The 27625-nt window shown below is 42.9% G+C and overlaps 2 protein-coding genes across 24 annotated transcripts in view; one reads left to right on the forward strand and one right to left on the reverse strand.

Moving 5' to 3' along the window:
- The window catches only part of MSI2 (musashi RNA binding protein 2), a 424247-nt gene that overhangs the window by 309047 nt on the left and 87575 nt on the right, over window positions 1-27625 (forward strand). For all 23 annotated transcript variants that reach the window (XM_020786864.3, XM_020786866.3, XM_020786869.3 and 20 more), the window contains 2 exons: window positions 12562-12644; window positions 25468-25582. In XM_020786864.3, the coding sequence (XP_020642523.1) occupies window positions 12562-12644; window positions 25468-25582 (198 nt within the window). The remainder of the gene's footprint in view (window positions 1-12561; window positions 12645-25467; window positions 25583-27625) is intronic.
- Window positions 1-27625, reverse strand: part of LOC140701746 (uncharacterized) — a 443504-nt gene that overhangs the window by 108206 nt on the left and 307673 nt on the right. The window lies entirely within an intron of this gene.

Raw genomic sequence — 27625 nt, forward strand, 5'->3', positions numbered from 1 at the left:
TAGGCAGCACACCGTCCTATCCTATATGTAGAAGATGAAATGCTACCATCTGTGTGGAGTCCTGTGTCAGCTGGCTTTTTTAAACACACACTCCCTTGCAATCTGTAGCCGTCGGAGACAGTTTCTAGGTCCCATCGAGTCATGAAACTATATGAGCAACCTTGGGCCAGTCAGCTTGACCCAACCCTACAAAGTGGTTCTGAGATACAGTGGGAAGGAAAAGGTACATTTATACCATCTTGAGCTCATATGATGACAGGTGCAAGTACAAATATGATACATACATAACAGCTAATAAATAAAGTTTCCTGCCCATATATTCTTAAGGTTATCAGGATAAGAAACTGATGTGTCCAAGGAGATGTAACGAGTTATTAAGGACTGTCCCCATCTCACAATCTTTTCTGGCTATATTGAATTATCTGCTTGTTTGTTGATTGATTGCTGATGCACAGACATCTTCTAATTTTAGACTAGTTTTGAGGAAAGGGATACCCGCTCTATATCTAAACTTCAGATTCTAAGGTGTGAAGCAAAAGTTTGCACATGTGTGTTTTTATGTGCTTGCTAGAAGTAAATAGACAAATCTAGGATGAATTGGTTGCCATTATTATTTTTTTTAGCCTTGGAACATTTTGCAATAAAAATGAAGGAGAATATTAAGATAACCCATGTGCAGATAAAAAAATAATGTAAATAAAATTAAATTATATGCAGATGATATAAGGAGTTGCAATACTTTTTAAGTTTCTAAAGGAGATTGAGAACATTATTGCGATTTATGGGCCATTAGCTGAAAACAAATGAATAGAGATAAAACTGATATATTACACATGAATATTAATAATAATGCAAAAAAAAAGATAAGAGGTGAGTTTAGCTAAAGCAGGAAATCCAAACTGATTAGGAGGCTTGGAATGAAAATAACAAACATGATAAAGACATTATTTAGGTATAATTATGGGTGTTTACGTGGTGGGTTTATTTCATTAATAGAACAAAGAAAGAGATTACATTTATTGGCGATGGGAAGAATTATTGCATGTAAAAATTGCATATCAAAAACATCCTTCACACTAAAATAATTAGCAAATTGGCAAATGGCAACCATCCTTGTCAACATGTACTTGAAATTTGGAATTCAAACTTTCCTCATAGCATTGAAAAAAAGCATGGAAGACTTTCATTTCCAAATCTGAAATTGTATCGTGTGGCTGACATGTCTCATTTGGGTAACTGATTCATTAAGTTGCCCAAATTCTTTGGTCTCTCCTTGTGAAAAAGCTGCCCGATTACATGATGGCAGGATAGGAAACCCAGATCGAAAACACGTCAGAGAAAGTTTCCTAACACAAAAATACAGTTCAAATGATTTAAGAGTCTTTATAGCAGTAGTTAATTCTCCGTCCAAAGTAGGGGATGTAGCTACAGTGGGGTCTCTACTTAAGAACTTAATCCGTATTGGAAGGTGGTTCTCAAGTTGAAAAGTTCTTATGTTGAATCTGCATTTCCCATAGGAATGCATTGAAAACCATTTAATCTGTATCTGCTCTTTTCCGTCCATAGAAACTACAGTGGAACCTCTAATTAAGAACTTAATCCATTTTGGAATGGTGTTCTTAAGTTGAAACGTTCTTAAGTTGAAGCAAAATTTCCCATAGGAATGGACTGAAAACCAATTAATCTGTTCTGGCTGTTTTTTTGTTATGTAGAGGTGTGTTCGTACATTGAAGCATTAGTTCCCATAGGAACTAATGCAAAGCTGGTTAATATGTACTCTACCACTAGGGGGAGAATTTTTTTAACCTAAGATGACCTAAGGTTAAAAAAAGAGCAGGAAAGGTTTTTTTCCTGTTCTTATCTTGGATTTCTGTTCTCAAGTAGAAGCAAAATTTAGCAAATGGGGCTGTTCTTAAGTTGGATTGTTCTTAAGTAGAGACGTTCTTAAGTAGAGACCCCACTGTATTCTGAACAAGGCACCCTTTTCAGCATAGAGAAAAACAGAGATTTTCCATTAGCATGCCTGGCCTTCCCTCAGTTTTGCCACCTTCAAATACATGTTTGGTGGGTAAAAGGAAGAGGGGCTTATAAAATGGTTGCCCATTCCCAAGCTGTAGAACCAACCAACCTACCTACCTACCTACCCAACTACCTTATATGTGATTTTTAAACTCACGTATGAAAACAATCACAAATATAATAAATTGCACTGCTAAGAACAATGAAACTTTTTTTAATTATTAAAATATACTAAATAAAATCCTTTGGAAATAGTTCAAAATGTATTTTGAAAGGTTAAAAAGAGACAAGCCCCCTCCTTAAAACCCCTTCCTGAGCAGCGATCAATACATTAAAAACCTGTCTGCAAACCATCGGTCTCTGCCTGCGGCCAGGAAGACGGCAGGAAGGGAGCCGGCCGGCCCTGGTCTCCAGTCGGACAGAGTCCCACCATCTGGGAGCAGCCACTGAAAAGGCTCTCCTTTGTGACCATAGCAGGCGCACCTGTTTGGATGGTAGGACTGAAGATGCTTCAAGCCCGTGAAGGACAGTCCCTCGGATCGCCTGGCCCAGCGGTGTAGGTCTCTTTTAAGTCAAAACCAGTACTTTGATTTGTACCCAAATTATACCCAAATGCGGAGGTCAGGCTCCCTCCGCCACTGCTTTTCCACAAGCAAGCTAAGACCACCTTCTTCGGGAGAGTCTTTGGGAACAGACCAGTTGCTGAGGAAGGAGCCTTTCACTGAATTGGTACTTAATTTTTATTGATCCCTGAGTTCTCGATTAAAACCAGGGGTGTTTGTTGCCTGACGTTCACCTTTGAATTTGTTTATGCTTTTCCTTTTCGTTTGCTCGTTTGATTTTGTGGGGTGGCTCGGGTGACATTTTTGGAGGGGTATAAATCAAATAAATAAAAAGAGTGAATAATTAAGCAGCAGCCAACATGGCAGGGTTTATTTGGATCGGGTGCGGGGAGCAGCAGCAGACAGACCTGTACAGCCTCTGGCAGTCGCGCTCCTTTCTTTTTTTTTCCTACCTGAAAAAAATGTAGCAAAATGTTTTGCCAGACTCCACCATCCAGACTCTTTTTGTGCCCTTCCTCAAATTGCTATGAATACTATAATTAATAGTACTGTAGTTTAAATGTTGCTATTTTTTTTAAAAAAGCATTGAAAATATTAAAATTATGCTTTTTTTAAAAAAACCAGGAAATCCTATCTAAGGCTTTTTTTTCCTTGCATGGATACATTGTTGGCCCTTCAGCCGTCCTTTGTATATTGCTGTATCCACAGAGGAAAGCAGAGCAATGCCGTGTGCTTCTGTGGTCGCTATGCATGCTAACAAATCTTGCAATATTTCATAACTGTGGTATCAAAAGGCCATATTTGAACGCATTGAACACAGGACTCTCCAACAATAGAAGAAATAAGAAATACGGCTTGTTTTAAGGGAGGGCGGGGGGATTCCACCAAAGCTCAGCATAACGAAGCATAATTTTTCCAAGCAATTGGTGCGCGGCGCCACTAGCATGCCTTGTTAATTTTATTTATGGCTTCTACCAATTTCTGCAATTATTTTAATCTTGTATGGTTTTAGTCATTCACCCTGAACAGTGTATCTTTCATCGGTAGGCCTCTGAGCTCTGTGTTTGACTACAGAGACTATTTTAGCATGGTTTGGGGGCAGTCAACATGTACTGTACATGAGTGTTCTGGGTAGGAGGGATGCAGCTGGATTCTGGGAGAATGAGCATGTTCCTCAGGAGAAAGAGAATGCACAGATAAGTGCTTATAGAGAAAACTAGATTTTCTCAACATCTGAAATGGACATGTGCCTTTTAATAACTCCAGTTTGTGTGTTGCTCTCACGACCGTGCTCCTCGTGAGAGATTTAGCACACCATACAGGACGCCACAAAGCCTTTTCCTGGTTCTCTCTGGACTATGCAAGAGACCAGGTGTGATTTCATCCATGAGAGAGCTCTAGTCTAGCCATTCTCAATCCTTTTTTTTGGCCATGGCCATAAAGACAATATGAAAGAACTTTAGGCTGAATCAGGATTGTGTAAATTGTAGAACAAACCTTATAAGGTGGTATGTGAAGAATTGCTTCCAGTCTGTGGCCCTTCAGATACGCCAGGCTCCCTAGTTAGTGGCCCAGACCAAATCAGGCAATAAAAAGAGTTTGATGCTTTCCCACTTCTACGATGACTGTAATTTGATGATGATGATGATGTAGCTTTACTTGCCAGAAGTTTGGGAGGGGCTCTCATATAATGAGCCAGTTAGAATTTATTCATCTTAGACCAAAGCCCTGAAATGCAGAGTGATGGTGATATTTCTCAGTGCAGTTGTGCGTGTCTTTTTTCTGTATCGTTGGATACGCACAGGTGTGTAGCCTTAAGGAGCAGACCTGCTTCAGGTAGTGGGGCGGTGTGGTATAGGCTGATTTGCATACATAACAGTCTGGAGCTGTGGGGGCTGAAAGACAGAAACCTGGTCTCTGGCCCGAGAAAGCTTATTCTGTGAAAAAAAAGAAAGGGTTAAACTTCTGAAAGCCACAAGATTTGCATGTGGATGTTTTTTTGTTTTTTTTTTTACCCACAAAGCATGTCTGAATCAGAACACTATCTCTGAGCAAACAGAGGAATGGACTCTACATTCCATGGGTCTAATCTGACCTTGCCCAAGGCCACCGAGGCTGGCTCTTTCTCCCAGGAGGCACCGTGGGGGAATTGAACTCCCACCCTCTGGCTCCAGAGCCAGAGACCTAAATCCCTGAGCATCTTTATTGAAGACTAAAGATAGTAGAGGCACATCCTTGATCACATCTGAAGGCAGCAGGTTCACATCTGGAGCACAGAGTAAGTGCTGTATACACCTTGCCTCACCTCCCGGTTCCAACAGCCTGTGGCCACAACCTCATTCATCTTAACGGAGAGGGTCCAATGGGGTTGAAAAGATGTTTTTGAATAAGTCCAGCCTCATGTAAAAAGAAGGATCTGAAGTTGCCAGGTGCTTCTTTGTGCGATAATAGGATAAATGGAGAATTCTTTGGGATCATAAAGCAATATAAACAGTGAAAATAGCTGGAATACACCAGGCCGCTTCCTTGATGATTCACTGTGATTCAGTGTCCCTCGGGGGGCTATTGACTAGTCCAGGAATGGGCTTACTTTTTTCACATACGTTGAGAATTATTTTTGCTTGCATTTACTTTTCTTGCATAAAACAAAAAACTTCAAGACCACCAGTTTCTGGCTGTGTCTCCTTTAGTCAAATCATTTGGCTTAAATCGCCAGGTTTTAGGGGTTCTTTCTGTCTGCCTCCTCCTTCATTATCACCCCTCTTTCTTTTATTTCCCCCCTTTCCTTTTTTCTCTCAGAAAGATTATTCAAATGTATATGCCTTTTTTTTAATTCGTTTGAATAAAAGGGGAGGGGGGAGCTACCCTGTTTGACTCTGTTAAAGGCTTATCTCTTAAATAGAGCTCGTTAGCTTCCAATAATAGCTTCATTCAGGAGGATGCAGTATAATTTCATTTTAAAAATGTGCGCTCCTTGACAACCAGATTCCTATTTATGTCACCATTTTAAGCAGCCCCTTTTGTTTTCTGTTAATCTTTCTCATACACTTTCACTGAAGCGAAGGGTTTTTTTTGTTGCTGACTCTTTGTACCACTCAGAAGTAACAATTGTCTGTTTAATCCAGAAAGGTTTCTAAGACTTGAGGTAATTTAAAAATGAGTGTGTATTCATTACCTCAACTAATGGGGCATGGAGAAAGAAATGTGCATTTTTTTTTTGCGCACATGGTATTGGAAGGTTTTTTTAAGGACAGGATCTCCTCCTTCTTAAAAAAAACCCAATATACGTGTATCACAAGTTGTAAAGTTTCCTTCCTGATTAAATTGAGTGCTTAGAGGCTTTGACCTTTGAAAGGCTGATTTGGTTGGTTGGAACATGGTCCGTACTTTTTAAATACGAAGAGATGTGAGAGGCTGAGCTTTTCATGTACCGTATTTGCTGGCGTATAAGACGACTTTTTTGGCCCAAAAAACATGCCTCCAAGTGGGGGAGGGTTGTCTTATATGCCGGGTGCACTTTAGTGGGGCCAGGAAGGAGCCACCGCCACTGCCGTTGAGTGAGTGACGTGGAGCCGCACCGGCTGGGGAGGAAGGCAGGCGGGCGGGCAGGCAGGCAGGCAGGCGGTCCAGACGGAGGGAGGGAAGCAGAGCCGACCATGCCTGAGCGGCCAGAGCCCGCCGCTGGGCTGCCCGCCGCCCTGCACCGCTGAGCCAGCTGCCCGCTCGCCTGCCCGCCACCAGAGAGCTTCCCCTCCTCCTCCTCCTCCTCCGCTGCCATCACCTTGCCCTCCTTGGGCCTCGCCACTGGCACCGCAGCAGAGCTGTCCACACTATATTTTGAGTGGCAATGTTGGGGGGTTGTCTTATACGCCGGGTTGTCTTGTACACCGGCAAATACGGTACTTTTTTCTTAAATCTGCATTTCTGTCTAAATACTATTTGTAACTTGGTAATTAGATAGTGCAGTCTACCTCAAAATTCTCTAGATATTATCCTCTGATAAAACAGATAATGTATTTGGATTCTCACTATTCGACAGAGCGGGTATACTGCAGAAACATTCTGGGTGATAACATTTACTGATATCCTCCTTTTCAGGTAGGGCAATTGGTTAACCTTCATTGAAGTAAAGGATACCTTTTTCCATGTATTGATCTGCCCCTCCTACCAACGTTTTATTTGTTTCATATGAGGGTCACCATATCTTCCATTCAGAATCTCTATTTCCTTGGGATACATGTGGCTTACAAGGCCAGCCCAGACATTAGTCAAAGTAAGGTAAGGTGTCAGGGTCCTCGAGTGGGAATGGGTAATATAGTATTTCCCTGTTGATTTATAATATATTCATATATGAATCTTCTAATCCTAAACCTTATTCCTAATTATATTAAGTAAACAATAGTATAATGACATGTAGAGAATGGAATATGTTTTTTGACCCAACTCCGTGAGGCAGTGGGAGACAGGAGGGCCTGGCATGCTCTAATCCATGGAGTCCTGAAGAGTCGGACACGACTTAACGACTAAACAACAACTGAAGAGAATGTAAATATAAACTGAGGGTTCAGAAAAGGACACAGAGAAAACTGCTGCAGTGCAGGCTTGCATTAGAGCTTATCCTAACAGCAAATGATTGGTGTGTGTGTGTGTTTTAAGCAGCTATGCCCACCCTTGAGTTGGAAAAACCTAATGTGAAAAAAAAACTTTCTGGTGTCTTTGCCTGCTTCTAGATTCCATTCGTGCAGATAGACATAATTTACAGGTTTTGCTCTCACTCCAGCCCCCCTCCCTTGGGAAACACATGGCAGTTGCAATCAGGAGGCACCCAGTTGCATACCCCCACTACCCTTGGTGCCAGAGTGTCTTTAAGTTTCATTTCTCAATAAATCACTCCAGTATGCCTGGGAAATAGCATTCACTTCTTCCTTTTAGCAAGCAAAAAGACTGCTTTCTAATCAGTAGCAGTAAATGGGACTCCGAATATTTGAAATTTTAATTACAGATATTCAGAACTATCAAAATCAGATCCAGATATATTCAGAACTATCTGAACATGGCATTATTTGGTGAATTTCAAATATTTCTGAATCTGAATGCGCACCTCTAAAAGCCCACCTATATTTTATGTAGTGCTTTGCCTTCCTGCCCTACTTAAGACACTGCTTCGTTTATAGTGCAGGAAATCTTGTTTCTTGCCTATGGGGGATGAAAGACTTTTTCATTCACCTAATAGTTTGCCACAAATAGAAGCAGAAAGAGGCCCTTGTGTAGTCTTTTAAGACTGTTATGTTACATTTTGCTAATAGAAACAGATTGTTCAGTGCTACGGATGGGTAGCCAAGAGCAGTGCATGTGCTGTGTGGCCTGCAATAAGTTTCTTTTTAGGAGGAGATTTTCGAAGTCTCTGTTTTTGCAAGTGCTATCTTTTCAGAGAATCACTTTGTTCTGTTTGCACTGTGCAGATCCAGAACACTGATCAACATGCACTAGTCTCTACACTTGAAAGTAATGTGCAAAGAATAGAAGTGGGGGAAGTCTTTTTCTCCGGCTGTTTCTGTTTAACAGGGACAGTCAGTCCAGAGTCCTCTGTATCTAGAAAGCATTACGCTTGCCTTTTTACTTAAAGTTGTGGTTGTGTGAGTTGCCAGACTTGTCATTCTAGAGTTCAGCTCCCCCCGCCCAGGGAAGCTAAATCTCTTAGTTGAGGATGGATGCACCTTTTCTTGAATGTGTTCACATGCCAGTGATTGCACATGAACGACGGCATTGCCTATTTCACAGACTGTTGCTTCTAGGACATATTGGAAAGGTTGGGCCTCCTTTTGCTTTCTCCCCCAGTATGTCTTTAACCCATGGAACTAGTGTGCCCTCTTGGCTTTTTAAATCAGTGGAGGATGGGGTATTTCCTAGTAGGCAAACAGAACACAGAGCAGGCAAAATAAAGTTTCAGCAGCCTAAAATAGGGGAGGGGGTGAGATCTGCTGAGTGAGCTTTGGCATGGGAAGATAATTCTGTTCAAAGCATGTCTTTATGTTTTCCTGCAAAATACTAGAGGGGGTAAGCCTCCTTCAAAAGGAGGTTGTGGCAATTGCTCTTGTGGCTCAAATGACCACCAAAGCTTGGAGTGGTTACTTCTATGGACTATGAATCCCCAAATTCAGCAGCCAGCATGGTCTGCAACCATGTTGTGACCACAGTGACTGCAAAATTCTGAGAGCGGTAATTAGACATCACCATTCCAAGCTCTGTGGTCACCTAAACAACTGCTTCCCAACTTTGACTATTGAGATCATATTACTCTGCAATTCTCATCATCTCTATCCAATAGTTATGCTGTTTCAGGATGATATAAGATGCAGCCAGACATTGTTTGGCCATGGATGTGGACAGCTCAGACCTAAACCATGGCAGCTAGATACCTAACTCACTGAGCCAGCAAAACCATGGCTTATGCGATGTTTTAGATCCCGGCTTGCTAATTAACTATGGTTTGTTTTCAATTGAAAGTGAAAGCTTTTCCTTTTTTTTTTTCACTCTCTCTGCACGAAGTGGAGAAGACAGAAAGGAAGAAATCCAAAGACTGACCAGGAGTTCAATGCTGTGAATTGTTGTCTGCTAATACACGTCTGGCACACATAAGACTTGTGTAGCCAAATATTTTCGCTATGGGTCTTGGCTCTTTGAGGATCCCATAAATAAATATTCTAAGAGAAGATCAAGTTCAGTTTCTTCCTCCCACCCCCTTGTCAAATGAAACTGGGAGATGTTTTTGAAATGGCACTGATCTTTAAAAAACTGAAAATGAGTGTTCACAGCTGCCCCTCCCACCCGGCTTTTCTTGTTATCTCTAAATAGAGTGAGATCTATATCTGTCTTCAATCAGACAACTAGTTTCCCTGAAGAGGTGCTTTACCAGGTCTTTGGAAAAGGGGGGGGAAAGGGGCCAGTGCAGTGGAGAAGTTGGGAAATTGTGAATGTGTGTATAGTGGGCTTTTTTGGCACTGTTAGGCATGATTACTGCTAATCTTCTATAAATGCCCTTTCACTTCTCATTACTGGTAGCTGAAGGCTGGGGGCATGGGGAGGGGGCTTGGGAATCGAAACTGAAATCCTCCGCTGCATTATTTGCTAATGAGTTCCTAATGATGAAGATGTTTCTGGCAGTCAAGCAATTAATGACCTGCTGAAGTGGACTTTCTGAGGGCTGGATAAAAATTCAGGTCCCCCGTGGTATGCTGTTCTAATGACTTAACTCACGATTGTCCCCAGATTCCAAAAATGTCATAGCTAGTCAACTGGATCGCAGACGTCCAGCTGAACACATGCAGGCATACACTTAAGCAATGCTTCAGTGGCGTGGGTGAGAAAACAGGCAGAGCAGAATGGTTGCTGAAGGATGGTGATGCCAGTTCTCACCTGCCTATATGGAGGAAAACGTTATTGGAAAATGAAGATATTGTTGGCAGTTAGTAATTTGTTATTGCTAAAAATAATACAGTACCATTGATTCATCTCCATTAGTGGCTCTTCAGCTGAAATCCTGCTCCTATAACTTAATGCTGCATAAAGCCAGTGATGTCATCAGCAGGAGCAATATTTCTGGATGTGAAACATTTCTGATATTTCTCCCTAAGGTCCTGAGAATCCTGTGGAATCACTTCCATCACTAAGAAGCTGTGGAAGCCATGGGGCAGAAGGAGGAAGTCTTTAATTACCAAAAAATGCTGCTGGTGATAAAATCATCCTGACACTAGCAATTTTCAGTAATTAAATAATTCCCTCTTCTGTTCTATGGATTCCACAGCTTTCCAGTGACAAAAGGGATTACCTGAGAGCATCAGGAACTTTGGCCGTGAAGTCAGACATGTTTAATTTCAGAAAAATTGCCACTGCTGATGACATCAGCTGTAGGTTATGGCAACAGGGTTTCAGCTGTTGTGTTGCTCATTGGGTTTTTCCTTACTTAAAAAACTAGATCTTAGAAATGGCCAAAGAATACCATAAAACTTTAAACATTCAAGTCAAAATTGAAATACCTTTAAAAGTAATGTCTCCAGAAAATCTGATTCATTACATAGATATATAAACACACAAAAGACATTGGCTAACTTGACAGTGATGTTATTTCCTTTATGTTATTTTTGAAATGCAACTCATGCCCTCCGTACCAAGAGAGAGAGAGACAGATCTGCTGGCTAGTAACTGTGTTACTTGTAATGAGTTCTTTCCATTTTTCAGAGAGTAGTTATGTTCGTTTTCACCCGCATGTATAAAAAAAACCCCTACTAAACTAAAAGTTAAAATTAACAGACAGACGTTAGTGGAAGCTTCTGTGGATTGCAGTCTACTTGGTTGAATGAAATGTATTCTCTTTTAGCTACACGTTGTGGGGTAGTGGATAGAGTGATGGATTAGGACTCTGGAGATCAGGGTTCAAATCCCCACTTGGCCATTGAAACTCACTGGGGGAGTATATCTGGTAAAACTATTCCTAAAATAGCTCACTTGCCTTGAAAGCCCTATTAGGGTTGCTGCAGGTCAAACATCCTTCATTGAAGATCCCACCCACAGTTTCTAACGGCACATGCATCTGGGGTTTTACGTGTGTTGTGAAAATTATGTGGCAGCATATTTGTATAGCCTGGATTTTATTTCCTGACCTCACAATTGCTGCTTGGTGTAAAGGCTTGTGGGTCTGTTTAATTTCTGTCCTTTTTAGGGGGTGCCAGAAAAGAGATCTGTTCTATAGGTTCACTCAGAGAGCTGTCAGTTTATTTTAATTAGTTTCTATATCTATTCGTCTATTGAACGGGTGTCAGAATGTGACAGTTATTACACACACACACACACACACATACACAACAGTCCCGCTGAAGAGATATGTGTGGGAATCGTTAGGCTGCTCTTTAGCCTTCCGCCAAATTTTTTTCCAGCTCATTTTATGCCCCGGTTGGTGAAGACCTGACAGAGTAAATACAGAATATAGCTGACGGGCAGACAGCAGGCATCAAACGACCTTAAACTGGCCTGAATCAGAAGCTGTGTTTGATGTGGCAATGGCAGAAAAAAAATGAGCGATGAGATGAGAGGCTTGCAACTTTCATAGTTCCTCCAAGGCCTCGGGATATCCTGATGATGTATTAGAGGAAGTAATTCAGGAAGAAAAGAGACAAATAACCACCTCTGGATCTGGGTTGATCCTGCGGGGTGGCAAGGCTGTAGTGAGCCGAAAGGACAGCTTGCAACCCGCAGAGATCCGAGGAGCGCTTATTGTACCAGCTTCTTACCGAGGAGAGCAAAGCCCTTCTCTTTTATACGCCTTATCCATAATGGCCAAGCCCCTGCTTCTTTCTTTTCTTCTTTTCTTAAAGACATATCTGCCAGCTCAGAGGGGCAGTGCATTTGCAAAAGCACAGATACCTTCACCTTCCTCTTGGTAGCGGGCAGCCAATGATTCGTGATGACCCTTTTCTGTATGGCTGGCACCTTTCCCACCCAACCCTTGCTGCTTAATGAGACGTCTATACTGTAATAGGAAAAGTCCCATCACGTTTAACGGTACCCAAAGCTAGTAAGACTTTTCAGACAGGTGGGAAAGAAAAGGATTGGTCATGTATGACAGTGATTTGTGTCCTTTTTATTTCATGTTTGATCTCCCCAACCCACCCCTGGCCAGAAAAAGAGCCATCTTTTAAAATGTATATGAAACTTATGAGGCTAGCGATGGGGGCAGTACAGACCACGCTGTTTGCTTTCTAGCAGCCCTTTTTAGATTTAATGAATGAATTCAGACCAGCCCTCAGCATTGCATGTGCACATATACTGATTTCTGAATGAAAGTTTGATGGGTAATGGAACCAAAGTGCTTTAAAGTCATTTATTTCACCATCTTCTCCGATCAAGGAGGCAAACTTAAAAAAACAAAATCATTAATTCTGTCCCTCTCTTCCACCCCACCCCATGTTTCTTTTTAAAACAGGATTCGGCTTTGTAACTTTTGAGAACGAAGATGTCGTGGAAAAAGTCTGTGAAATCCATTTTCATGAAATCAATAATAAAATGGTAAGTTTTCCCACTGGGCACCTCAGGGATTTTCTTTTTAAAGGAAGATAGTTCTCTTTTTCACAGGCCTGGTGGGGTGCCTTCTTGGTTGTCCTTGAGGAAGCGGTTGTGACATTTATTCATGAATCAATGATGTTTCCCAACATTCAGAATCAGATTCTTTCACTTAACGATGTGTCCTGCAGAGTGCTGTATCTTACGCACCAAGTGTCCTTATACTGTACACCAAGAAGTGTCAGCTCTGTATTTTTGACCACCATCTCTGAGACGTCAGGGTCGCGCCCCTGAAAGAGCCTGGCCCTCCGAGGGATATTTGCATGGGGTACGAGAGAACCTTCTCAGGCAACAGAACTTGGGGCCAAGGGCCACTCGCTTGTTTGCTTTCCTTTCGTCCTTATGCTGGCAGGCAAGGACCTACCTAACCATGCAGGCTTTCTGTAGCACTATAGGACAGTAGAAGGGACACTAAAGCACCTAAGGTCATTGAGTCTAACCCCTGCTACAGAAAACCTACAGCACCCAGCCTTTGTTTGAACTAGGGAAGGTCACCTTGTTTTTTAAAAATCCCATGGTAGTGTGTTAATTATATTTGTATCATATCTTTCTGTCAGGGAGCTCCCCACTTTACTCTCACAAAGGTCTTGGAAGGTGAGTCAGGCTGAGAGGGAGCGATTGGCCCAAGATCATCCATTAGTTTTACGACTCTGTGGGAACAACCGTGGGTTTCCTAAGCCCCAGTCCACTTCCCTAACCACTATCCATGCTGGCTCTCTTGTAGAGATGGAAAGAAATGTGTTGCTCGGTTTACCTCAGAAACATCTCTTGATGCAGGCCAGAAAGCCAATGTGGCATAGTGGAGATTTCCTAGTCTTAATTCTGGAAGACCTGAATTTGACTTCTCATTCAGATGGAAGACTTACTGGATGACCTTGGTTCATTTGCTGTCTCCACGTCTAACCTACCTCACAGGGTTGGTGTCGCTTGCTGTAGGCATCTTGCAGAAACTACAGCTAAAAATTATGGCAGAGTGTTCCTTTCAAGTCTGTGCTCCTCTTTCTATCCTGGATCAGGAATAAAGCTTTTTGTTGACACCATCACATATTTTTGCTTTTGTTCTAGAAATGGGCTCCTCCTTCAATAAAGCCATTGACGTGGATTATGAGGGGGAAACCAATGCAGAAAACTGCACCTGTATTTTAATCAATGCAGTAACTTTGACATTTTCAGCTAAATATTCTCTCCCACCTCCCCTTTTGTCACAACATCTCCTGCTTCTCAAAGTTGTATTCAGATAGGCTTTATATATTGGTCTGAGATGTGTTCACAGACTTTAAATTCAATAATGGGGCTTTTAGTCTGGATAAGATCAAAGCAATCTCCTTAGCATATGCTAGAGGCTGATTCAATATTTGACTTGCTAATTTTTCCCAGGGCTCTGAAATAATATCCCTCATATTGTTCCTCTCTTCACAATATGCCTCTGAAATGAAAATAACAGGGCCATTTTTTAATGCTCCATGTTGAGATGTCAAGGCTGGGCTCTAAAGGTGCGGCTGCAAAAAAACAGAGGTGATCCTGGCACATTGATTCTATTAAGTTTCATGAGCACAGTCGGAGCTCCTGTTCCTGGATGACTGACAGGGGTGTTCATTTGTATTTCTTTGCTGCAAAATGTAATCCCCCTGTAGCCTCCAGTAGTGCTGAACAATGCGGGTAGACAGGCAGTGTTGTTGTTATTTCAGATACCCTTGTTTCTCTTTTATTAAATATACAGGTTGCATAAGATGCCATTCTTTAAAAAGAAAATGATACCCAATTTCTGCTGTAAGAACACCCAGATTGGCATATTTCTTAGTTACAAAAAACAAACAAACCCGCACCCTATTCAAAACAGGGTCATTCACACCTAGGTTGTGAAGCAGTGATGTCTGTGGTAGGCAGGATCCTTTTTGGTGAGCAAAGAGATGGAGTTAGAGCAAAATCTTGGAAAACAGGGATTGAAGGTGATGGCTAAAAGGAAGCTAAGTTCCCGAGGAGCCTGAAAACATGATGAACATCGTGCTGATGCTTCCTCTTCCAGATCTTCAGCTGGAGCATTGCTTTCAGCTCGAGTAGAACCTTTCCCCAGAAATGGAGGTTTGTGGGTACCAGACAGACACTAGCGAGTTTAGCTTTTCTATTGGACCTGTCTCTGCTTTTGCTCTTCAAAGCCAGGAGACGAGGGAGGAGAATTGAAGATCAAGGCAAGGCTCAGGATTAGAGAGTAGTTTCCCAATGGTGGGTTCCCAGATGCTCTCAAACTTAGCAGAACCTAAACCATTTCTCCATCCCATCCTCAGCAAGGGATCTTGTCTGATTTTGGAAGCTAAGGAGGATCAGGTCTGGGTTGTACATGGATGGGAGACCCCCAAGGGAATACAGGATGCCTGTGTGGAGTGGAGTGTACGGCACACACTATCTCAAAACCTGGACATGAGAATGGACAGTACTTGGGGCTAAATGGGTCAAGGGCCTGGTTCTGTGCAAGGTAACTTCTTATACTTCCTAATTGAAAAAGAAGATTGGAAAAAACTGATCAAACTTCATTTAAAAATCAGGAGTCCAGAAACCATCACAATCTGAGTTGGCTAAAAAAAAAAAATAATAATCAAGGCAATACCTCCCCTGCCCAGATCCCTGTCAGCCCAGGGGCAAAACAGCATCTGGCATCTCAGTGCGCTGTGGCTTCCACGTTGTGCTTTGTAAGGCCAAGAACAGTGCTGTGTGTTGCCCTTACAATGAGTTCACGTGGCTTTGTTGTCCTGCTCCTTGCGGGTTGTTTGCCATTCAGCTGTACACTCCTGCGGAGATCCCTGTGTGGCTGACCTTCAGGTTGATTCCCATGAGGGCCGACAGAGCAAAGGCAGCTGTACCATTGTAGCTGAAATGTGTATTGTCTAGGCCTTAAACCTATAAGTAATTAATAGGTTGGGCAGTGTTTGGAAGTAATCAGTTACAAATGAGGTAGCCACCAGTAATAAGTTACCCCTTTTGTTACTCCTATCAAGAGTGGCTCACAATTATGCTTTTTAAATGTTCTAACAAGTAGGGACTGCCTTTCTCTTTTGTATGTAACAAAAAAAGGTATGCTAGTCACTTTTTAGTTACATTTTGAACGGAATGTTTCAAGTTTTATTTAATTCTCTTACCAGTCCTAAGGATTCTTCCTTCCAGAAAGTAACAAAAAAAGTTACAGTAGCCACAAGAATAGATAAATAAAAAATAAAACTTTACACCCGTCCATTGATTATGTTCTCTTGGCTTAGCATTGAGTTACATTAAGTTACATTACTTTTTCACAAATGGAACTTCCCAAAATCTGGCAGTATGGTTGCATTCCGGGATTTTCACTGTTCCTTTCACTCGGCTGGCCTAGACGCCGCTCCCGGAGAGAGCCAGGGGATGGGATTTGAAGCACTGGTCTGGGCGCAGGGTGGAAGATGATGCCGCAGGAGATGCTGGCTTTTGTGCTGTGTGGCAGCAAATGCACGGGAAGCTACCTGTAGCCAGAGACACTTTAACCAATCTGTTCCTCGGGGTTGTGTGTGAATATCACAGCTGTGGCTGGTTTCCTAACAAATGTGCATCCAACTGACTGCACACTTGACATCTCGAGGTAGGCGTTGGGTTGCCATCTGCGACTTGACCGCCTCTTCCTGCTTCACAGCCTCTTTCTGTCCTCCTCAGCTCAGCGTCCTCTTTTCCTCTATGGGTAGACCTTACTTTGGGTGCACTCAAGCGAGTTAGCATATGCAAACGAGCAGAAGCCAGGGAAATTACAGGTAACGGGGTTTTCTTGCTCTCTAGGAGGCGGCTTTCTGAGAAGGGAGGCAACCGACTTGCTGTCGTGAAGATTTGCAATCAAAATTAGACCAAGGAATGTGCTCCTTTGGTTCTAGTCTAAGAACACACATACCCCTCTCTCCTCCTCGAGATCTTTTTTTTAATGTGGTTTTGAGATTCTTGCTGAAATCATCAGTTTCATACCTCCCAAGACGCCTCTCCCATCAGACAGTTGTGGATATGTGAGGTTTGCAGTAGATGCCGTGCAAAATGCAAACAGCTGCAAACATGTAAACCGAAAAATATACACAAACACCCTTCAGTCGGTGAGGAAAATGTGTATCAAAAACGAGGACAGTTTCCCAGTTGTCCTGCAAACAGACCCCCTCAGAGCTAGACCTTTGCCTATAATTTATTTATTTATTTATTTATTTATTGGACTTATATACCGCCCCATAGCGCTACAAGCACTCTCTATAAGTAGCCGATTCTGAAGCTCACTAGAGTGGAAGCGGTGAATTTCCTGTTCGGCTGTCCGAGGCTGCACCTCACTCTGCCTAGTTTAAAGTCTGGTCCTGTGGCTGCCATATGGAAATGAGATTCTTGTTTGAAGAATTTCTCTTTTCTCTTCCTGCCTATGAAAGACTCAGTCAATATTGGACCACAAGAGGTCAACAAGTGTGATTCAGGCTTGGGAGTGACTCATTCTTTCACCGCCGGGTGACTGCTGATGAACGGCCCAGCCGATCAAGGAAGCCTCCCTCTGGCATGCAGATGGCCGGCCGTAGCTGAGTTAGAGACGGCATCCCCCATCCGATGGGGTGCCACTGCCTGAAAAACACAGGAGTGGAAGTAGCAGGGGCAGCTTGACATCTCTGCTCTTTTAAGACTTCCATGTAGATGTTTGTGATTCTGAAATTTCACTTTGTGTCCTCCAGATACGTCAGATTCCCTGGAAGATGTGAGGAGAGAAATGGGGGGGGGGGGGGAAGAGATATACTTAACTACTGTGTTGGTGGACCTATTTCTATCATTCTTCTCACCGGGCAGCTAATTTTAGATGCTCCACACCAGTTCTGTTGCCATTTATAAAGCTAGAATGTCAAATGGCATATTAAACAAGAGCCGTGAAAAGTGGCCAGCAAATGCCACAGTGAGGTATTATTTAATAAGCAAAAGCCATTATTCGTGGGGGAGCAAAACAGATCCTCACCAGGCCTTAAGGAAAACACGGCTGCCACCCTAAAATAACCTTGCTGAGAAACCAGAGCTGTTTCAGAAATAGAAACAGTGTTTGTGCGTTGTGTGCGGGTGTCGTGAAATGGCTTTTCCCTGTGAAACCATTTAGTACAGCAATAGGAAGCAATCGATCAACCTACAGTGAATGTTTTCAAATTGGTGGAGTGCTCCATTCAAAGCAATGTGCCTGCGGGCCAGAACTTCCCACTCTGCAAGGTTGATGTTCTCCATTACTTTTTCCCATCCCCTATGCAGTATGTCATTACCTGTCCCAAAGCTTGGGAAAAGTTACTTTTCTGAACTACGGCCTTTAGAATCCCCCACTCATAATTGCAGGGAAAGGGGAGATTTCCACCTGAAATCTTCATGGTTTCCCTAGCAATTCCTTGGACAAACAAGCCAAAAGTTGTTTTTCAGCAAACCCAATGAATGCACAAACTGTATCTATTGCTACATCATTCTCATTACTGTAATGTGGATTCTAACAGCATAGAATATTTTTGTGCAGATTGTAACCGAGATCCTTATAGCATTTCATGATGATCCCTAGTGTAAGAAGGATTCCCTCTGCATTTGTTAAGGAATATATAACCTTCTGTAGCACATTTATTATTTATTTTACATTTATTTGGTGTTCTGGGATCCTGGTATTTCAGAGATAAATCCCCATCTATAAAACATACTATATCCCTGTTAGTGTTGTTGCCCACTTAATGAAGTCTACAGCATGTTTCAGTCACTATCTGTCATTTGATTGACCAAAGCAGTGGAAATCTTTTCTTTGAAACATTCTGAAGAAACAAAGTGTACTCTCTCTCTCTCTCTCTAAAATGACAGTTTACAGTTATCAGTGTTTAGAATGAGCTTTCATTAAAAAAAATTAAGTATATTGTTTCTGAGTAAAGGATACTCTTCTGTTAATCAAGACAAGTTTTAGTTAACATGAAAAATTTAATGAGCAGATCTAAGCAATGAATCAGTGAAATACTGTACTCCACATTTATTTATAAAATCTGCTGCTCAAATAACTATCTTTCATGTTGCCTCCAGGAGATGCTTGGGCTTGATATTAAGCTGGGCTTCAGGGCAATGAGTTCCAAAATTTAAGACTAGACATGTACCCAATGATTCAAAATTGAAGGGGAAAGGATGCAATGAATATAGAGAGGTGTGTAGCCGAGGTGGTCCTCCAGATATTGTTATACAATTTCATTCTATCCTAACCAGTATGCCAAGGGTAGGGAAGTGATAGGAGTTGCACCCCTATAGCATCTGGAGGGCTACATACATTGTCCATCCCTGGTATAAGGCTATAGAAAAGAATAGGATGCCTTTGCAACCCTTTCTATTGAGGAGAGCTTGCACAGGTGAAGTCATAAGAAGAGCCATGCTTGATTAGATGACCTGTTCATTCCTATGAAGATAGGAAACTGCCTGGTAATGAGTCAGACCCTTGGCCCATCTCACCCAGTAGTGTTGACATTGACTGGCAGTACTGTCTCTCTAGGACGTCAAGCACAAATCTTCCCTGTCTCGCCATGGAGAACCTGAGGATTTGAATGTGCAGCCTTCTTCATGCAACATGTGCTCATCAGCACTGTAGTTTTGCTCTAGAACTCTGGTTCCCAACCTTGGATCCCCAGATGTTCTTGGACTAATATTCCCAGAAGCCTTCCCCACAAGCGGAGGCCAGGAAAGATTGGGTATCAGAATACTTTTTAAGGAGATACGTGCTTGTAGCTCTGATGGACCATTACTGGGGCAGCCATGTGTTAAGTGATGGGTTCTAGGTTTCTGTCCCTTTGGAGTCCCTGATAGCTATAGGTTATGGCTTAGTTACCGAAACATACCTGGGAGGAGCCACATTGTGCTATAGATTGGTGGGACACAAAAATTAATGCAGAACACTCGTTTAAAATAAAAACAACCCTCTTCTTTCAGTTGACTTTAGACCTGGCTGCTGAGTCCTCAGCCAGTAACATTACGTTATGATGTGATTCTTCTCTCTCTTCCCCCCCCCCCGCATACTTAGAACAAATACATAAAATGCTAGGTACACTTGAGTTTTCAAATAAGCTTGGCAAAGGAATTTTGCACATAGAAAGGAGACCTCAAATATTGCCGAGAGAAAACATGAGAAAGCCAAAGTGAGACCCGGCTTGATGTGAACCGTACAGCAGTCCGGGGACCAAGGTCCGACACAAAACAGATTTTGCCTTTTGAAAGGATTAATGGCCTGATAGGAATGTGGACTGAATTTCCAGTTCTATTTTCTGTTCACACTTGATAGTCACCTTTACAGAAAATCCTTACCTGTCAGTTCTTGCGTCTATGCAGTGGAGATAAGAAAGTGCCAGCGGCATAGGCTAAATTAAATACAACACAGCTATGCTGAAAGTGTCTTGGCATCCTCAGGTCCTCCTCCAGTGTAAGCAAAAGACCCAGTTAGTGAAGAGTAGAGAGGCGAAGATGGAATGATCTTTTTTCCCTGACCCAACTCAGCCTTGGATCTTCTTCATTCTCTACCCTAGTTTCTTTGTTCTTCACTTGTACTGTATGACAGGGGCTAAAGAGGGCCATACAAGGAAAAAGGAGAACCTAAACACAGGCCTGGCCTGTATTTGCAGAACTATTCTGGGGTATTGTCTCCTTGAGTACGGAGGGATGTCTCAGATCTACTGTTGCCTCCACTAAAGCAGTGACAGGAATGTGATGTGGCTGGTAGAACCCGGTGACAAAAGAAGATGGAGAGTTAGGTGTCGACAGGAAAGAAAAAGAAAAATGAATTGTGGAAGTTGGATTTTCAGCGCTGCTGCTTGGACAAGTCGCTTCCTGTCTCCACTAGATTAAAAGAACTGCTAATGATGTGCACCCATCCATTATTAAAGGGCTTTGGAATCTGGGTATGGGGAGGGTGTTTAATCATGTGGCATTCTGAAATGTGGCCCATCCAGGCTCAGACTTGCAGGGTGCTGAGAGCCACTGCTAGGTTGCTGAGAGGACACTCTGCCTGTTGTAAGGTGCTGGTTTGTCAAATCAAAGATGCTTCAGTTCTAATCCTGCTTCTGGAGGATCTAAGTCTGTCTCAAAGGAAGGATTCATACCTTTACTGACTGAAGGATGATCAGTCCTTTGTCAGGGAAGGAGACTGCCCACAGCATTTTTGCAGCTATTTAGGGATATCTCTTCTGTGCTGCTGCCGCCCCCCCCCCCTTAGCTTCTTTTTCTTTTAGAACAAATCCTACAGCCTCAGCTCACTAGCATTTCCCTTGTGTTGTTCTCTTATGCAATGAATGTAATACATTAAGCTTGTCTGTCAGATATCAGCAGTACCTCCTTTCTGTGGCTCCGGTAGCTAATTGTTTCACTTATTGTTCTAACAGCACTAATCCGAACTTCATTTTCCCTTTCATTGTCCATCTAGGCAGGATAGGTTGTTTGTAGATTAGTCTCAACCAGTGGAACAGAAGGGCCTGCAAGATGTAACTGATGGCCTTCTGGCCGTGCAAGCAGTAGAGAGGTGCGAAAGAATGCCGCTCAGAAATGAATGGTTACATCTCTGCAGACTGCTTTGAGGGAAACAAATTTTGAATGGATGGCCAGTCACAGCACTCCCCTTCTTAAACAAGAAAAAGAAAGGAGTTTTGGAAAAGTTCTGTTCCAGAAAGGATATGGGCAGCCTTGAACTGTGTAGGCCTGGCAGTGGCACACAACGTTTGCGGGCAGCTCTGCAGGGGTCACTGCGCTGCTGCCCTCAGGTTCCAAAATTCAGGAAGGGCTGGGCTCTAGTGGCCAAAATCCAACGGGCAGGTGTCATTTTCTTTTTCACAATATATTGTGAATGCTGCCTGAGCCAAGGATATCGCTAGTATTAAACAGCGAGAGATGTCATGTTTTGAGGGGGCAGCGTTTCTTGTTCTGGTTCTGCCCGGACAAAGTTTCTGTCATAACAGAGTTTTAGAGTGGGGAAAGGGAGGCATTTATCCCTCGTACCCTTTAGACTCGCAGTGGTCCCCAACCTTGGGCCTCCAGATGTTCTTGGACTTCAACTCCCAGAAATCCTGGCTAGCAGAGGTGGTGCTGAAGGCTTCTGGGAGTTGTAGTCCAAGAACATCTGGAGGCCCAAGGTTGGGGACCACTACGTTTAGAGGATGCAGAAGGCCTTCTGATTTTTGAGGAGGAAAAGGCTAAAACAATTGGAAGGCATAGAAATATGTGCAGACATCCACCGGTCAAAAAGATCAAGGTGAGGGCTTTTGCGGCCCCTGGATCATTGACACTGGTCCAGCTCTGATTTAAAGCAAGCAAAATGCCAGCTTTAACAGGGTCTTCTTCCAGCTGTTGCTGAATGTCAGCAACCAACCATGAAAGGTTTGCTTGTAATGGTTTTTTCCTCCCTGTGTTGCTGCTGTAATTCAGTGGGGCAGTCCGAAATTCAGCCGTCACTCAACTACGGGAAGCTTTGGCATCATGGCTGAGATTTCCACCCCTGGTCCAGATAAACCCTTGGCCCTGGATGCAGCATGGCTGGCCTTTTGTCCACTCGTCCCCTTTCCGGTTGGGCAGAGCATCCTCGCTGACGTCTTTCCTTGGCAAAGCACAGCCCTCAGCGGCACTTTGAGGTTTTTCTTTCTCACATGCCAAGAGTTCTGGCAGAGCCGCCTGTGAGAAACCAGTGTTTTGACAAGTTTGTTGGCAGAATGGAAGCTTTTATTGCTCAGTGAAATATTGCAAACTGAATAAATAAGATACGCTGTGAGGTTTTTGTAGCGAGGGGGGGGGAGAGAGAGTGGGTGGTTTTGTTTAAAATACTCCTATTTACAGTCAGTTAACCTTTACGTTACCTAATGAAAATTGTACAAACCTGAAATTTTCACTGACGGGTTGCCTAGGAACAAGCATTTGGTTGCCACAAGACAATGCAATATCCCGTTACTGATAGGGCTATTAGAAAGAGAGCCACTTAGCAGCATTATCCTCTGTTCTGGGTTTTGTCTTGTGAAATTACCTGTTTTGCACTTCCAAAGAACGCCCACCTTTCTTTCCTGTTAGACTTCGTGCACATGGGGTGCCCAGAGCAAAACCAGTCCCGGTTAGATTAATAAAAATTAATAATCTCCAGTCTGTTGTTATCAATACTGTATCATACACGCAGGACAAACTCAGATGCTGAGCTATGGTGGCTCTGTCGCTAAAACCGGCTCCTGAGAAACCATCAGGAAGTATCGCCACGATCAGGGAAACCCCCATGCTTCCAGAATTAAGTGGGGAAATGGAGTGGATTTAAGGAAGGAACAAGGGCCTGCATTCAGTGCCTCCTACCCAGTATTCTCTCACACATACAATTTTTTTTTAATGATGTTTTGGCTCAGAATGGCCAGTTACATTCTAATCCTGGTTGTGTGGGTAGGGAACCCCTGCAGGTGAAGGGGGAGAGCTCCTGTTGGCAAACATAAAACTGTAAAACTTCTTTTTTTAAACCTGGGGATCAGTGGGCAAGAGGGCTCAGAAAGTGGATGGAACCGAACCAGGCCCCAGATAGGGCAGAACTTGAGCCTCATCTCAGTGGACAAACCATACCCTTGTGAACGAAAAACAGCCTGATAAGGGATGTTTAATTGATGCAAAATGCTAAGAGTCTCGGGGGGGGGAGGGAGGGGAGGAATTAGGAAAACACTGTGCTGGCTAGGGCAAAAGAAGTTTTAGTGGAGTTACCACTGGAGGTAACTGTCCTGTACCCACTCTATGCCAGTAAGAAGCAAAATAAGGTTCTTATGGTCTTAGTGCTAAGCTACTCTTGTTATTGGCTGCCTGTGACCTCCTTGGCTGGGAGAAGCCATGCGGAGTTAGTCCAACTTCCCCAAAAATCCACAGAGTTGACACGTTGCACGGTGCCTTCAGTCCCTCCCAGCCAGGTAGATACATCATGATCTGCCTAAGCATAAACCAGGTGGCATTTCAAACTGCAAACACCTTTGAGTTCCTCTCTTAGAAACTGGGTGACTACAGATCCCTCATCCAGGAATTCCCCCCCCCGATGGAGGGCATCTGTATTCACTTTTGAGATTCATGATCCTCCAAGTACAGTATGTTGACAGCAGGGGCCAGTTAAATACCGTATGTTAGCCGTTCTCTTTGTTTCTGGACGATGCTTTAGTGAAATAGCTTCCCTTATGGAAACATGGCTTGGGAACAGGATTATGAGAGATTCTTCTCCTTAAACGGAAATCCCAGTAAAATTCCCTTGCCCAGTGGAAATTCCTGTGTCCCAAAGGAAACAGGAGTACCTGTGCTTCTGGGCCTAAGTGTTGGAAGGAGGATTTTCACTGGGACTGCAGGACACCTGGGTCCCGAGGTATTCTTGGACTAAAACTCCCAGAAGCCTTCCCCACTCGCTGCATTGGCCAAGATTTCCGGGAGTTGTAGTGCAAGAACATCTGTGGGCCCAAGGCTGGGAACTACTTCTGTAGAACAAACTGATTCCATCTTTTACATACTGTCTATCTTGGTCTTGGATCAGTGGCAAAAATCAAGGGTTTTAAACAGGGAATCAGATCCAGGTATTGGTTTTCACTCCATCTCTGTTGTGGGTAAAATGGCAAAAGAGCGCCCCATATTTTCCACTTCGGTGCATGCGTAGTTGATATCAGCCAAACCAGGAGCAGGGCCTGTGAAGCCCCTCTACTGCAAACTGCTCCCCAGAACCAGTTTATTTCCTCAATCACACCATAATACTTTCTGCTCCCAGCACCTCCTGTGAGTGATATTTGCAACTAAAAATAGTGGCCAATTCAACCTTTGTGACCTGCCATTTTCTCTTGGTTAGGGCTGATCTTGTGCATTCTGTAAAGGTTATAATAGCTGGTGACTTGTATTGGCGCAAAAATGGTGTTAAGCTCCAAAAGGTAGCTTGCTTGTCGCACGAACATCCTTTTATTCACTCATTTTATAAGATGAGAATAACCCTTTATTTGCACAATTTGCAGGCATCTCCTCTGCAGGAATAACCATTCCAAACACGAAACCAGCGTTTTGGTCATAGTTGCTGGAACGCAATTATTATTTCTCACTCACCAAGTTGGTTTGGTATGGGTGTTTGACATTTGACTTACCAAAGTAGAAACTTTTCTAGACAATCAATCAAAAGAACACAGGAAATAGTTCCTTATTGCTATGGGTTATAAGTACGGGGTAGTATTGATGGTAAGGTATCCAGTGTGGTGTATGGATAGGGTGATGGACTAGATTCTGGAGGCCAGGGTTCAACTCCCCATTTTGCTATGGAAGCTCACTGGGGGAGCTGTAGGGTCACTAAGGTCAATTTTGATTTGAAAACACATAACTAACTAATACTACTGGTGTCTCATTGCTGTGTTTATATGTACGTCCCATCATCCTACAGCCAGTGTGGCCAGCATCATCCTGGGAGACGGGAGGCGGGGAGGGAAATGCTTACCTAGACCCTAGACTTGAGTACACCTTTCCTAGTAGATTGCATTGGCAGGTTTCCGCAATGTGACGTATCCGCGCCCATTCTCTCTGCTTCAGTGGAGTTTGTTCTGTACACCTTTTGAAGTCACATTACACATATTTACTCTTTGAAAAATCACTTTTACGCTGCTGGCCTATTTTTAAAGTTCACATTTTACGGAAGAGTAGTGCTAAAAATAATCCCCTCCCTCCCCCTTAACCAGATCAGTTCAGCATTTACATTTTACATGAATTCATTTGCATCTCATTTGTGCCTGTTTCTGCTTAATAGGTGGAATGTAAGAAAGCACAACCTAAGGAAGTGATGTTTCCGCCAGGGACGAGAGGAAGGGCTCGTGGATTACCGTACACCATGGATGCTTTTATGCTAGGGATGGGAATGTTGGGTAAGTGAGCAACAGTTGAACCATCAACAACATGTCTGTGTTTTCTACGCATATTCAAAGACTTTGAGGTTCATATGCCATGTGCACAGATAAGTAGTTGGCAAGAATGTATATGTGCAAGGGTCTTTTTGTGTGCATTCTAGGGTGCAAAAGTTTAGACATTTCCTGGCTTGTGCAACACACAGTGGTATGGACGATGGAGACGCAATAATCCTTTCTGTGTTAAAGGATGAACGTGTATATACGCACTCTTTGGAATATGAAAATTTGCATTTAAATGGATCCTTCCAATAGGCCATTCTGCTTGCATTCAGGGGAACAGAATTACGGTTTTAAAATGTTCTTTTTCCTTAAAAAAGAAGAATTGAGTCACACATTTTTAGAGGTATCTTTGACAGTTCAGCACAGATAATTAAAAAATCTTCCTGGCTTTAAATGGCCCGCTCGATGGAGAAAACCCAGAGAGAAGCATAATAGTGTAGGTTGTTGGAATAATTAGAAGTTCTAAAGAAAGAGAACGGTATGTAAATTCTGGCCATTGTGTCCAGAAAGTACTAATTAAACACGATAAATGGTATTTAATGGCAAAATTCTATTTACATGGCAGGTCATCTTCGTTATAATTGCCTCTCATTTGTTTCTTCTTAGTTCCTCCAATATAACCTGACAACTGATTGGTTTGTGTTTTGGGGTGTCTTGGGGGGGTTAGAGCCAGAAGTGATTGACAGATAAAATGGAAAGGAAGGATGCCTCTCTCTGAACAACCGTATTATTTACTACTAATATTTTTTTTCTCCATAAAATGTTCCATCAGTTCTCCTCTCCTCTCTTTATGCCATATCACTCAGCTACTCCCTTGATTACTCCTGCTGATCTTCCGAAAGATGTTTTGGCCAATGTTGAGCCATTGCTTCAGCAACTACAATGAAATTACTGTGCTCTGATCTCCAAATGGCACTTCCTGATTAACGCTGGCCTTATTGTCTTGGGGTATGGGTTTCCTTCTGCTTCTTGTCTCTCTTGCAACTGGCATTCAGGAGCACACTGCTTCTGATCTCAAACATGTAGCCATTGTTGCCATTAGCTGTGGGTTACTCTATCCTCCCTTAATTTGTCTAAGTGGTCCAATTGGTGATCATTACTACATCTTCTGGTAGCAGATTCCATGGTTCATCTGAGCACTCCTGTTCTTCACCCAGCTGTGCAGACAGGCATTATATCCTTTGCAAGAGCCCTATCCACCACCCAAGCTGGATAACATTCGTTCTAACAGAGTTTTTCTGGATTATGGAACATTTTATGGGCAAAGTCATTCAAAGGCATAGTCTACCGCTATTACTCAAAAGAAGGCTTTAACCCTAGGCATGTCTCATGACTCAGTGGTGTTTGAATGATCTCTTGGATTATCTTAGACATTAAAATCAGGCTGATTATGGAAACTATTGACTGGTGTCTCCTTTGGTTGAAAGGAAGTGACATCTAGGAGCTTTGTGCCATGCAGGTGCCTGTTAGTGCCAGCGGAGTGCCCAGATTCATTAAGAAATCCAAATTGGTTCTGTTCCACTGTTTTTTTCAGGGTGACTCCTAATGTGATCTTATTAGATTTTAAATCATCTTGACTTGCTCTGAATGAGTGATTGATTCATGATGAAGGCCAGATGCTTAATTATCTGCTCCAGCTCTCCCCCAGTCCCCTCCGCCCCTGTTTTGAGCTCTTGGTTACTGTTGTGGTGGCATCGTTATGAAACAGCCAAATTACAGCAGATATGTCCAAGCCTGCCTGGCCCATTTTGTGCAGTGCATCCCTAGTTGCCTCAAAGAAGTCAGCTTCAAGGTCGACGGCTGTCAGCGGATTCTCAGCATGCCATCAAAATCTTCCATTCCTAGCCCGTCAGCTGCACAGCAGTGAAATCCCACCCATGAGCAGAAGAAGGGTGTAATTAACTCATCAAGCAAAATTAGCATAGGGAGACTGATGTGGCCTGATATTTAGCCAGGATCCCAAAGACCTCTGTCGATTATGAGACAATGAAATGAAGGATT

This window comes from Pogona vitticeps, chromosome 7, assembly GCF_051106095.1.
Source record: "Pogona vitticeps strain Pit_001003342236 chromosome 7, PviZW2.1, whole genome shotgun sequence".
In the NCBI taxonomy this organism is placed as follows: Eukaryota; Metazoa; Chordata; class Lepidosauria; order Squamata; family Agamidae; genus Pogona; species Pogona vitticeps.